At 37.2% G+C, this 12500-nt stretch overlaps 2 protein-coding genes across 2 annotated transcripts in view; one reads left to right on the top strand and one right to left on the bottom strand.

Moving 5' to 3' along the window:
* LOC137997927 (pleckstrin homology domain-containing family M member 1-like) overlaps positions 1 to 11718 on the bottom strand; it is a 26338-nt gene extending 14620 nt beyond the window's left edge. The window contains exons 1-8 of the mRNA XM_068844254.1: positions 11398 to 11718; positions 10221 to 10297; positions 7677 to 7717; positions 7449 to 7527; positions 3771 to 3827; positions 2787 to 2882; positions 2441 to 2520; positions 1156 to 1226 (exon numbers count right to left, since the gene is read on the bottom strand). Coding sequence (XP_068700355.1) covers positions 1156 to 1226; positions 2441 to 2520; positions 2787 to 2882; positions 3771 to 3827; positions 7449 to 7527; positions 7677 to 7717; positions 10221 to 10297; positions 11398 to 11446 — 550 coding nt within the window. The 5' untranslated portion in view covers positions 11447 to 11718. The remainder of the gene's footprint in view (positions 1 to 1155; positions 1227 to 2440; positions 2521 to 2786; positions 2883 to 3770; positions 3828 to 7448; positions 7528 to 7676; positions 7718 to 10220; positions 10298 to 11397) is intronic.
* Positions 11719 to 11769: 51 nt separating this feature from the next.
* Positions 11770 to 12500, top strand: part of LOC137997928 (high affinity cGMP-specific 3',5'-cyclic phosphodiesterase 9A-like) — a 40998-nt gene continuing 40267 nt past the window's right edge. Inside the window, exons 1-2 of the mRNA XM_068844255.1 lie at positions 11770 to 11996; positions 12280 to 12444. Coding sequence (XP_068700356.1) covers positions 11909 to 11996; positions 12280 to 12444 — 253 coding nt within the window. The 5' untranslated portion in view covers positions 11770 to 11908. The remainder of the gene's footprint in view (positions 11997 to 12279; positions 12445 to 12500) is intronic.

Here is a 12500-nt window from a genome sequence, read left to right as displayed (position 1 = left end):
AACCGCTGTTTTTCCTTGATAATTTTACTAAGCTATCCTTTCCTCAACTTACCTTGTTTAACATTGAATCATATTTGGGACAGGAACTCCAGTTGTTATGAAGAGTGATTGAAATTTGAAGTTGTCAAGCCATGATTTACACGAAAGAAACAGATATGCGTGGCTTTGTTGGTCGAACTGCATTCTGGTCTACACGTGCCAGTCTCCCAATCTCAGAAATGCAACATCTTTTATTATTTTCAGTAAAGAACTTTAATTTATATGTTGTGTAGTCATTATTTACATTCAGACAATTGGTAGCGCAAAGCCTAAGACCTTTTCGAAGAAAACAAATCTACTCAATTACAACTGTAAGTCAGTTTAATAAACCAACATAAGGCCTAAACTGTCGAACTAGTGGACGCCGGTGAAAAAAACTCCCGCAGAGATCTTTGACTCATATCCTCATAAATAATCACCAACGTGCGTATTTATTTATAGCAGCCGGCAAAGTAGCCTAGGGACGACTTGGTAAGTCAATATCACTGAACAGCGGCTTTGCCTGTGAAATCGCTTCGCTCAACTTTGATTCATTTGATCAAAACAGAAAGGAAACTCGCTAAAAAAGTGTTAATATAGAAGAAAAATACGACAGCAACACTAAAAAAACTCTTGAGAGCAAAAAGAAATGTAAGTTTTATTAATTTATAGACACTGTTTTGTTACATTAAGCACAGAAGTTCATAAATGGCCGCCCAAAACAGGCCGTTGAAAATCTCCCATTTCTGAGAACTGGCCGTCCTTTGGACGGCTGGACGGCCGCCTGGCTAAAAGCCTGCTGGACAGTGATTTATCTGGCAGATAGCTGGGGCCTGGGCAAATGAATCAAGTTCACATATTACAGGACACGTCTAAAGTGCAGGTCACTTTTTCACAGGTCACTTGTTACAAAACCTTGACTAATGCACTCTATTTATGGATACAAAACAATGTTTAGGCCTCAGGATAGCCAACTTGAAGGTTTTGACCATGACCTGTTAGTAATGAGTGACCTGTGACAAGTGACCTGTACTTTGGCCTAGATGGTATTCATTATACAATGTACGCAGTGAAAAAGGCAAGGAGGGTTATATAACCATTGGAAGGAAAAAATGAGGTGAAATCAGGTCTGCATACCTTGCAGGAAAGTCTTCATTATTGACGGCAATTCTGCATCCAGCATAAATGAAAAAGGTTTGTAGCATTCTCTGCATTAATAATCATGAAAGCAATCATCGCTTTAATATTATTAATTAATTAATTAAATTGAGTCTCAAGCTTACAGTGCTGTACAGTGGAACCCTGCTACAATGAAATGCCACGGTACCGAAAAAATTGTTGTTAATAGCGAAGACTCCATTACAACAAATTATCTGGTTAAGAGCAAAAATAATATTATTTGTTATAGCGGGGTAATTTAATAAATAACAATTACCAAAAATTCAATACTGTACGTAGAAAACATTCTTATTATTCATTTGATACTGTTATTGTAACACGCTGACAATCAAGACATCAAATTAAAAAACACTTTCAATTAACTTTAAAATTCAGAAGTAAAGTTTCAGAATGCTGAAGCATACATTCAGCACTGCAATAGTACAGTACATGTATTTGTCAAAAGCAAGCTGTGACTTCTACTCAATTTATCTGTCGGTTTTACTGACTGCTGCGAGCAACCAGATAAAATATTTGTTATAGCAGGGTAAATTGTACAAACTTGGAACTGTCAAAATTCATTCATTATATCAGGGAAGTCTCTTGTTATAGCAGGGTTCGTTTCCACATATTTCACTGTAATTCTGACGGGCTTTCAGATGTTGTTTGTTATGATCAGGTCTTTGTTATAGCGGGGTTCACTATAGCAGGGTTCCACTATTATATAACTGAGCACAAGTGGTAATAATTAGCAAGACTGTCCAGTCAAATTAAAAACATTAAAGTGAAGTGCACAGATAAAATCAAATCAAATGTTCTCTTAGTAGGAGGGAATAACTGGACTAGCCAGAGAAAAAAGCTCCATCATTATTTAGGTGCCACTTAGTAGTCAGAATTAATAGCATATATAGCCAAGGAGAAGTTACATTAACAGTACCCGCATCTGAAACTACCTTATTCATAAAATGAAGTTGTTATCAGACAAGTCTAAAATATTAATTAAAGAGCCAGTTATTATGAAGGGCAAAGTTTAAAAGGTACTGCACTGGTATTATTATTATTATTAATTATTATTATTATTATTATTGTTATTGTTGTTGTTGTTGTTGTTGTTGTTGTTGTCCCATTCAAACATTGGACACTTAACAAGGTTATTGTTAAAAGCAGAGATCAGTAGTGAGCTTAACATTCTTTGCACCTCGACAAAAAAAGAAAAGGCTACTAAATCTATTATATATAAATTACAGAAGGAAAAAATACTTACCGCAGTTTTGGTTTATCCATCAGCAATGTATCAAGATAACTTTCCATCAAACCATCATTTAAGGCAAGCCTAACCCATGCCTAATAAATAACGGTATTATTAAATAAATTAATATACTTGTAAAATTAACCGTGACTTGGTAAATAAAGCTAATGTACATAAGATAATGTTGTTGAACATCCATCGCCAGATGTCAGAAAAATTATGCACTAACATACAGTGTAGCTACAGTTACAGCTCCGGACAGCTCATGAAATCAGCTCTCAGTGAACAGGAGTTTTTTGAATAATTAGCCAAGGGATTCCAAATAAAATTCTGCACTTAAAAATTAATATCTTTGACTTACCCGACATCTTCCGACATTAGTATGGATTTGGGAAAGGTGTTCCAATTCATGCAGAATATCCTTATGAGTGAAGTTCACAATAAGTGGCCAAAAAGACTATTAACAAAAAAGAGAGAAAAAGTTATTGCAGTGGTAAACCAAAAAAAACTTGGATTTCCAGAGATTTTTCTTTTAATGTTACTAACGCTTTTACCGGCTGGTAAAACACAGTTAATGGAACATGACACCCCTAGAGGGCAAGACTGCTTTCGTTCGTCACGCAATCCAGTAAGATAAATAATAGAACAATATTGAATGCTGAATTCATAAATGAATGTTCCCTTATTCTAGCAGTTAGTACAAACGCTATTCATGTCTGTATTTTAGCTTCTATCTTGCTGAGTAATCTAGTGATATATCTTAGCTTTTCCTAGATTGGTCCTTATATTTGTTAGCCCCATTCATGGCTGACAAGCCCGCCACGTGGCGTCTCTTTAGCTCGTAGTACAGCTGTACCTATTGGTCGAACTTTGAGACACTGTCTTGCTATATAAATCTCAATACACTGTAACAGGGCATAATCCTGGCAGCTTGCACGAGAGTACACAGTTTGTAACACCGCCACAGATGCATGCCTTGCATGCATCTGTGGCGGTTAAGTCTGCGTAGCGACTTCCCCCAAGCTTTGGCATTGCTTGTGTCTTGCCATCTTATATCCTTGCCTTTATCTTGTCCGATCCAGCCTCTGCTGTGCTGGGGAGATAACAAAGGCTCTGCCAATACTCTTGTTCTATTCCCACGTTAGTGGGGGAATAAGTGAGGCTTTTAGTTTGTGCACCTATTATTAAGTCGCGTAAAAACCTGCCACAGGGCTGTGTCCCCCTCAATTACGCCATATTGTTATTTGCTTATTTGTTGTCGTTACACTACCTAGTTGCGTTACACTCTACTCTTAGTTTAAATTATGGAATAGTGACATTAAAGTACTAATAAAATAGAACTTACATGTGACGGCATTGCTTCTGTAGATATTTTTCCAAGCAGATTGTAAAAATTGGACATCTACAAGTTAAGATAAAATAATTAAATATCATTTCAATACAGAAAGTGAATAATGTTTTACCTCGGTATATAAGTAAATTCATCTCTGCATAAAGGAAAAAAATCCTCCCACAGGTTGTGTTCTAATGCTGGATTACTGGATTTTCCTTAATGTGGGAAGATGTTTAATATGATTCTTCCTTTGGTGACATTATTATTATTATTATTATTAACAAAAATCACAATGTACATACTGTACTCAAAAATTACAAGAAATTAATTAAATCTCTAGGTCCATACCTATGCTGTTTTCCAAGTGGCTGACATGTTCAATTTTAGTTTATTCAAAACACGAAAGAGCAAAGAGCATCAGCTAACAAAATTTGGAAGCAATTTTCACAGCATATACTTATTTATTGTACAGCTGTACTTAAGTCCCGAAATGATTTTCCTCATTATTGTTTCACTTATTATTGTTATTACTTATTATTTTACTTATTATTTTGTTAAATAATAACCTCTGTCAACAAAATTGCTTGACTATGGAATGCAGTACAATTTATGGTTCATCGTTTGCTACAGTGCAATCTTGTCATTACCATTAAAGATGTTACATCACTTACCTTTAATTATTACATCATTAACAAAAAATTTGAATATTCCGATGAAGCCTCTTTCTTTCATTGACTTCACCCCCGTTTTCTATTATACTAAGTACTCTTAAGAAACTGTTAAGGAACCCACAGGATGTAAAGTGCAGGTCACACTTTGCAGGTTAGTCTTGCTGGTCATTGTATACCATAACTGAAACAACCAAACTTTTACAAAAATGCTAAACTTAGGCTTCCAAACATTATCTAAAGCACAGTGTTTAGGCCTAATGTTAGCACTAGTATTAATATTTTAGGTTTGGGTTGTTTCAGCTATGGTGCAACAATGACCTGTAACCAGCAGTTTACAACCTCCATCAGGATTGCAGCCCAAGAGTGTGTGGATTTTTTAGTAATTAAGCCATTCATTAATTAAGGTTTTAGAAAAGACAGGAATCTTGTACTGAAAATGATGTCACATGTTAATCTTGATGAAATAAAAGGGATTTGTTATTCAACGTTGACTCAGGGAAACTAAAAAAAAATTCTGAAGTGCTCCTTTTCAAGACAATCGTGAATAAGCTACTGCCATCACCAGGAGATACTTAAAGATGAGACAAGTTACATGTATATATACGGTGCACAATTGTACACCCGTAAACTTGTGACTCAAACGATTAATTGTACTAACATTTCAGTTTCATAACATGGTCTGCAGGAAACTTACTGGTAACAATAATCACTTTAGAGTCTATTACGATTGCTTTTGCAACATACATGTAACCAATGAATGAAGGAGGTAGTTTCTAAAGAAACTGTAGAGCTGTGTCGGTGGTGAAGTAGTATACAAAAATTTGGTTTTATCAACGGAGTTGATAATGTAAACTGGCCACCGAACAGAGATTCTAAAAGCCGAGGTTTTGAGCATTAGCCCTTCGTCAGAGTGAATCGATTGGATTCACTCTGACAAAGGGCTAACACTCGAAATGTCAGCATTTAGTATCTCTGTATGGTGGCCAATTTACATTATCAACTCCGTTGATAAAACCAAATTTTTGTATACATGTAACCAGTCACAAAACCCACAAAACCAGTGAAACCATGGAAGTTCCCCGAAACCAATAAAACCATGAAAGCCACGAAACCAGTGAAACCAATTTACTGGTATTGAAACCAACAAAACCCAAGAAACCATTGAAACCATGACACCCACGAAAGCATTGAAACAAATATATATAGATTTAGCCAAGCCTAAAAGAGGAGCTCCCCGTTTATTTTCATGTATTCTTACAATAAGTTAACCTGGTTTGTGCCTGCGATCCAATTGAAACCCTGGCCAGTGGTCAATTAAAAAAAAAAAAAAAAAAAAAGACAGCTGATCTTGATGAGCTCTAAACTTGAGCTTGCAATATGGTCATATGATACTGGTCAGCTGATACCTTGTTTTGACAGGTGTCAATTGACCATAACATCGATTGTTATTATTGTTGTTATTATTATTATTATTGTTATTATTATTATTATTATTATTATTATTATTATCGTTATAATAATAATAATATTAAGTTATTGGGCAACTTCAACGTGCACACGTGCCCACAAGCAATACGGCTAGCGATGATTACCACAAGAAAAGCCAAAAGACCTTTGAAACCTGTGAAACCATAAAACCTTCAAAACCCGAGAAACCATGATGACAACTTACAAATTAACACACTTTGAGGATGATGTGTACTCCCTCCAGAACATTAAGAGAGAGATTATCACGCAAGTGTTCCTTCAAGTTGTTGCATTTTCTTTGCAAACCGACAAAAAATTATAGTTTTTCATAGTATGAAAACTAAAACCCCTGGGCCCGGTTCCTCGAAAGCCGATTAACTTAATCCAGAATTAGCGTAAACTTTTGTTTCACGTTTTCATCTTTTTGGTGAAAGTTTCTTTTGCTTATTTTTGTTTTTCAAGACTGACGTCTTCTCGTGTAAAGTTCTGCCGAAAATCTGCGTTGAACAGCATTTGGGAGTAGAGAAATAAACTGCTTGGTTAATTTTTAATCTTAGATTAGCGTTAATCGGCTTTTGAGGAACTGGGCCCTGGCTTATAAATAATAGTGGAAATCATGCGAACGATACCGGGGTTAAGTTGACTTACCACTTGTCAGAGATTTGGGTGCTGGATGTTGTCTCTACACAAGGTGTAAATTAACCAAGTTACAATGCCACGACACACAGTTTCAGTGTTGCGTGACAGAAAAGACAGTGACATTTGCCGAGAAATAACAGGGATGGGGGCCTGCACCTACATATACCCCCTGTTTACGGCACATGAAAATAGTCATGTGGTTTACAATCATGTGACCAATTATGAAATCAACCACTCTTGACTACTGATGAAGAGGTGTTAATGTTGGAATATTTTTGTTTAACTATAAATGATTGCTCTGAGTTGGTGTTTATTTTTATCAAATAATAATTACAACTAGTGTGCTACGTGAATGTTATGAACCGTAACTTTAATAAATCTGACACATCTCACCTTCCCCAATTCAATGGAGCGAGAAATCAATTTGAAAATGGCAAGCAGGCATGCTTGTAGTGGCTTCCAGTCTCCTATTGTGCTAAATCTAATGGCGATTTTTCTGGCCCCACTTGTTCAAACAATGGATAGCGCTATCCATTGAATAAGTTGTTTGATTTTGCTAGTATTTATCCACTGGATAGCGATTTATCGACTGGATAACATAATCCACCTTTCAAACAACTGAGGTCTGACCTTTTCGCTGTGTATATGTAAGTTTTACTTTGTTTGTTAAAAGGGTTTAGTTCTTTGAGCAAGCGTCCTCGGTCCCAGGTTGCATTAGGATTTTGAAAATGCATTTTATGGATTTTTTTTTTTTTGCGTAAAAATGCTCGATTTCTCGACTTGTCTGATGAACAGGTTGTGTTAACATCGAAATATTTTTATTTACATAATGATTGCTCTGAGTTGGAATAATTTTTGGATCAAATAATAATAATTTACAACTAGTGTGGTATGTAAATGTTATGAACTGTACCTTAACACCCTGTTCATGATATCCATGGAGTAATATGGCTTCTAACAAACAGGAGACCAGCAAACCATGTTCGTCATTTCTGAAAGGAAAATATTGAACATTGTTGAACATTTACAAGTTATTGAAATAAAATTAAACCTGTGCTCAAGGATTTCAAAATTTATAATATCAAACAAAAGTGAAAAGAGAGGGCCATTGTTAAAGTTGAAAATCCCACTTGACACCAACCTTTCCACTTCTAAGTCAGCACCAATGTGTTTCCTTTGAAGCTGTCAAAAGTAATATATATTGCAGTGAATTTAACGATTTAAGGACTCTGGTTAAGTCTGTTGTGGCATTTTTGTGTAAAAACATTTTAGAACATCATTTCATCAACCATCAGTAATCATTTATATTTTGACATTATATTTTAATCAAGACAGTTATTCGAGGACTATGTACAGTCCTTCAATTTTGAAGACAAAATGAATGAAAACAAAGCTAACTTACACTACTGTAGAGACAAAATTAACTGTGGGGATCCATACAAAATTATGCCAAATAAATCAGATGCAGAATTAATACTCAGCACGGGAGTTTTTTAGCTTTCAGACTTGTAAACTCGCTTTTTGCATATTAAATAATAAGCTGCATTCACACGCTGAAATTTTAAGCTAGTGAGCCTTTGACGTCACTTTTCCCCAAGGTCCAGTTGATCAGTTTTGAATGCGAGTAATGGCAGGCTGTGAAATCCAAAACTTTTTTATACACTCAAAGTAAACTCACTGAACCCAATGACTACCTAAGTGGGACTTTTTACTCCGTGTAATGCCAGATAATTTTACTCGTCAGTAGGGGCGGACCAGGGCGGTTCAGATGTCCATGGGTTAATAAACTGATTTTACCTTTTTGATTGCCTTATTTCCTAAGCCAAACAAAGCTTATGTATATTTTTCGTTCTTAAAGCATTGTGCTCCACTAATGCCAATCGCGGTGGCATTCAATTTACGTGGAACTACTGTACTTTTCCCAGTCTTCTTACTTCACTATGGGACTGTGGACCGCAATGGCATTCAATTTAACACAATTTCCTCAGGTTACTTATTCCACTATGTGACTGCGGACCGTGGTGGCAAACACTTAATCAACTTCCCCTTTCTTCTTCTTCTTTATTTCATTTGTTTTCTTCTTCTCTCGATACAGGGTTATTTGCCAAGTTGACTGTGGGACCATGGTGGCTGTCAACATAGCAGCGCCTCCAAATGGCCCTGCATTCTCCATATTGCGCGTGAGAGCAACTGCCACCATTACAATGCCCAGGGTCAATTCCTGGACCAAGTACCACATAATGTTGAGTTTGGTCACTCTCTAAGTACTCTGAGTACTCAATCGATTGATTTTACTACTGTAGGACTCTTGAATGCAAGGCGCAGTCATTAAGTCACAAACTGAAAATCTCACCAAAATACTGGATTATAAAGCGCAAGAGGAATTTAGTTCAACTCATTGCTAGTTACATGTATGACGCCTCAAATGAAGATTGCAGTGTGAGTCAAGAAAAGTGGCAGAAGGAAATTCAACTAGACCTTTAAATCCTGCTGTTATCAGTACTTTCTTGGGGGTGTTTTTGTTGTACAACGCTGAGAATTGAAGGCCATCATCACGAACGTTGGTGTGAGCCCAACATTTTGAAATCGCAGTAAGGGAAAGACTAGGACGAGTTTACCACACAAGATGGTGGCAAAGGATCAAAGAGTTCATCCCTGCACGAGTTTTGTTGCAAGAAGATACTTGGCTATAAGACGCACCTTGAGCAGGGGTTTCAATAAGGTTTGAAGCAGTTGGGCAAAGTATTCAGAAGGCCCTGTGGGGTGTGCTCCCCCAGAAAATTTTGAAATTCTTAAGTTGCAGAGATTTTTTTTTCTGCATTCTGAAGCCTAAAGCAATATTCTTCACATACAGAAAAATCACACCTTTTTATACACAATTTAGTGATTTGATACCAATAACAACAAGAAAATGAAATTCATCAACGTCACACAAAAAATTGCACTTTTCTCAGCTGGAGGCAATTTTGGCTCGCGACGAAAAATAATTATTGGTGATCAAATGTGATCTTGTCTGGCCCACCATTGCAAAAGACGCAACACTGGAACATTTCAGGTGGTCTTTTGTGGATCACAATTCTTTCCACAATGCCTTATGGGGTGATTCGTTCTGAGAGGAAGCAGTGTGGCCAAGTTGCCCAGTGGCCCAGTGGCCCAGTGGTTAGAGCGCTTGCCTCGAGATCCCGAGATCCCAGGTTCAAGACCCGCTCTGACCACTCGTTGAATTTGATCCTGGTAGTCCCTGGTTCAACTTTCCAGCTGCACTTGTAAATAGCCAACTGGTTGGCCTCCAGCCAGTTGGGATTCTCAACAGTTGTTGTTGTTCTGTTCTGTTGTTTCGTTGTTTCATTGGCCCTGAAAAGCCCCTATGGGTCCGAGCGGTCGATTAAGTATTGTATTGTATTGTATTGAGTTGAATGTGGTTTGAACACAGCGTACATGTATTGAATTGTGACATTTTGACATGTCTGTTGAGATGTTAAAAGCAGCCGGGCAAGGTCATGTGCACAGCCGGTCAGTTTGCCCAGTTCCCAGTCCTTAATGAAAACCCTGCTTGAATTTAGATCACATTTGATTTGGGGCCAACAAGCAATTTCTTTGAGAAAAAATGCTGCACCTTATAACTGAAAAACTATGGTACTGGAGAGTTGATTATTTTACTTTCCTCTAGTGATTTATACAGTACCTCCTTCACAGCAAGTGAAAGTTCAGTAATGAGCCTTCTTTTGGTTTCTGCATTTCGTATATACTCATTCTTAGCATCTATGAGAAAATCAATAGAAAATTCGGATAATTTTTGCAATTCTTTACATCCTGAAAAATATTGGATATGATTACTTTATGAAATTCATTTCCTAAATTCAGGATACATGTACATGTACTACTACAAATTCTGCATCCTGGATTTCTGATCTTGAAAACAGAAATCTAGATTAGGGATTTCACTTTCTTGAGGTTCCAAGTTTTTACATGCCTTTAGTAATGTACCAGTCAAATTGAAGCTTCAACATCCCCCCCCCCCCCCCCAACAAAGGCAACCCTCCAGGCATTTGAGTTTTTGGAAAGTTTTTATTCAAATGCCGCCCTCTCCGGGCCAAAAAGCTGTTCAAATCCTTCATCATAGGTCCATTTCAGGTGATCAAATGCCCCCATCCCTGGGAAAATTACCAGATTACTGTGTTAACTTTTCAGTAGCTTCTATTATACTTCTGAAGCTGTGTATGTAAACATGGTTTAATAGACAACACCAAGGAGAACCAGGGCCCTACATGGCAAGAGGCACAAAACCTACATATCAATCATCGCAAATTTATTAATATATTCATAAATACACGGTCCGGGTCGGTCAAAGCAATTGACCTCTTTAAATCGTATCTGGCAACGTCAGTGTTGTATTGAAATGTTGAAGCTTCATTTTGACCGGTACATAATATTTGCACCCAACTGTAACAGTCAAGCAGAATTTTTCAAACAGTTGATGTGATCATATAAATAAACACGATGGGTTACAAGAGCTTTCAATACTTAACAATTCAAACTTTTTATCTCGAAGTTTACAAACTGAAAGATCAATCATCTGTGCTCTAGATTTTTATTTTTGGGTTGACCTTCACATACCGGACTAAAATGGTAGAGGACAAATTCATAGTACCATTGTTATTCCGCTTAGGCCTTGTTAATTAGGTATTATTACGTTCGTTTTGTTCTTTTGTTTTATGGACATTCATTATTTCGGATCCGGTATATGAGAGTTCAGCCATATTTCTACTTTAACCTTAACTTTATATAATTTACGAGCCATAAATTTGAGGAGAACATATCTCCATTCAGAAAAGTGATAAGTAATGGAAAATAGAACGTACCAACGTTTGCTCCTTTCTTCAAGCCAGAAAACATGATCTTCAAATGCATCAAGTACAATCGATATCATATACGAAATTCATGCAAAAGGTTCCTTTCAATATCAATAAAATGATATCATCAAGAATCAAGAACGTGATAAAGAGAAACAGTCATTGAAAAGAAAGGCATTGCCACAACCAGGACAGCCATCAAGTAAAAGCCATAAAATTTAGCTAAACATCACTGCAAGCACAACAATCCGCCATTTTGATGTTTTCGACGAGAATCAGCTGACCACGTTAAAGTCGTTTCAATCACGACTTCCTGTCGAGACTCGAACCAGATTCTCCCGCGATATTTGGGGGAAGTGACGTCACGGTAAAGGGTGAACACAGTCAAATGCTGCCGTCGTGTGCTCAGTGCTGAGATGATGGATAGCTGTTTCCGCGAAGAACGCAATTTTTCTCATCAGAAAAATGGGGATTGATTCCTAGAAAATGTTCCATTATCGATGACCTGTTGCGTGAAAAGATGACCACAAAGGTGGTTTATTTTACAGTGGGAGGAAAGCCTGAACAAGCGGAATTTTCGTCAGATTTTCCAGCTGACGAAATCAAAGGTAAAGCTGCCATTTGCTTAGCATTGATTCTCCGTATTTTGTTAGATTGAAATTTCGTGCTGTGTTTTCTTGGTTTTGTTTAAAAGTAAGGTTCTTTAAGACCTAGCACTCGTTGAATTTATCCTAAGCGCTAGCACCTTTGACTTAAAGCGGAATCCAGGCGCCTTATGAAAACAAAGACGGGACCCAACACGATACTTTTAGTACCGCGTTTTAGTGTTTTAGCGCGTTTGATGTAGCACACGCCGGTAATTGTTATTTTGGATATTTGATCTCCTTGCAGATTTGTTCCGTTGTGCGGCAGAGGCAGGGCCATACGATATCCTAAAACTTTACAACACGAAGGGAAATATTGTAAACATTTCACCGGGCCTGCAGGAGAACTCTCCCGATTCGCGCTATCAGTTGGAGGTTGTCGCCGCCAATTGCGCAAGCTGTGGATTTTGCGGTAATTTTAACTATCTTGCATATCAAACTGTTCTAATTGTTATGATCGGGAATAAA

Source organism: Montipora foliosa, chromosome 3 (genome assembly GCF_036669935.1).
Source record: "Montipora foliosa isolate CH-2021 chromosome 3, ASM3666993v2, whole genome shotgun sequence".
In the NCBI taxonomy this organism is placed as follows: Eukaryota; Metazoa; Cnidaria; class Anthozoa; order Scleractinia; family Acroporidae; genus Montipora; species Montipora foliosa.
Note: the sequence above shows the minus strand (reverse complement) of the source record. Positions and strands in the feature narration are given on the sequence as shown.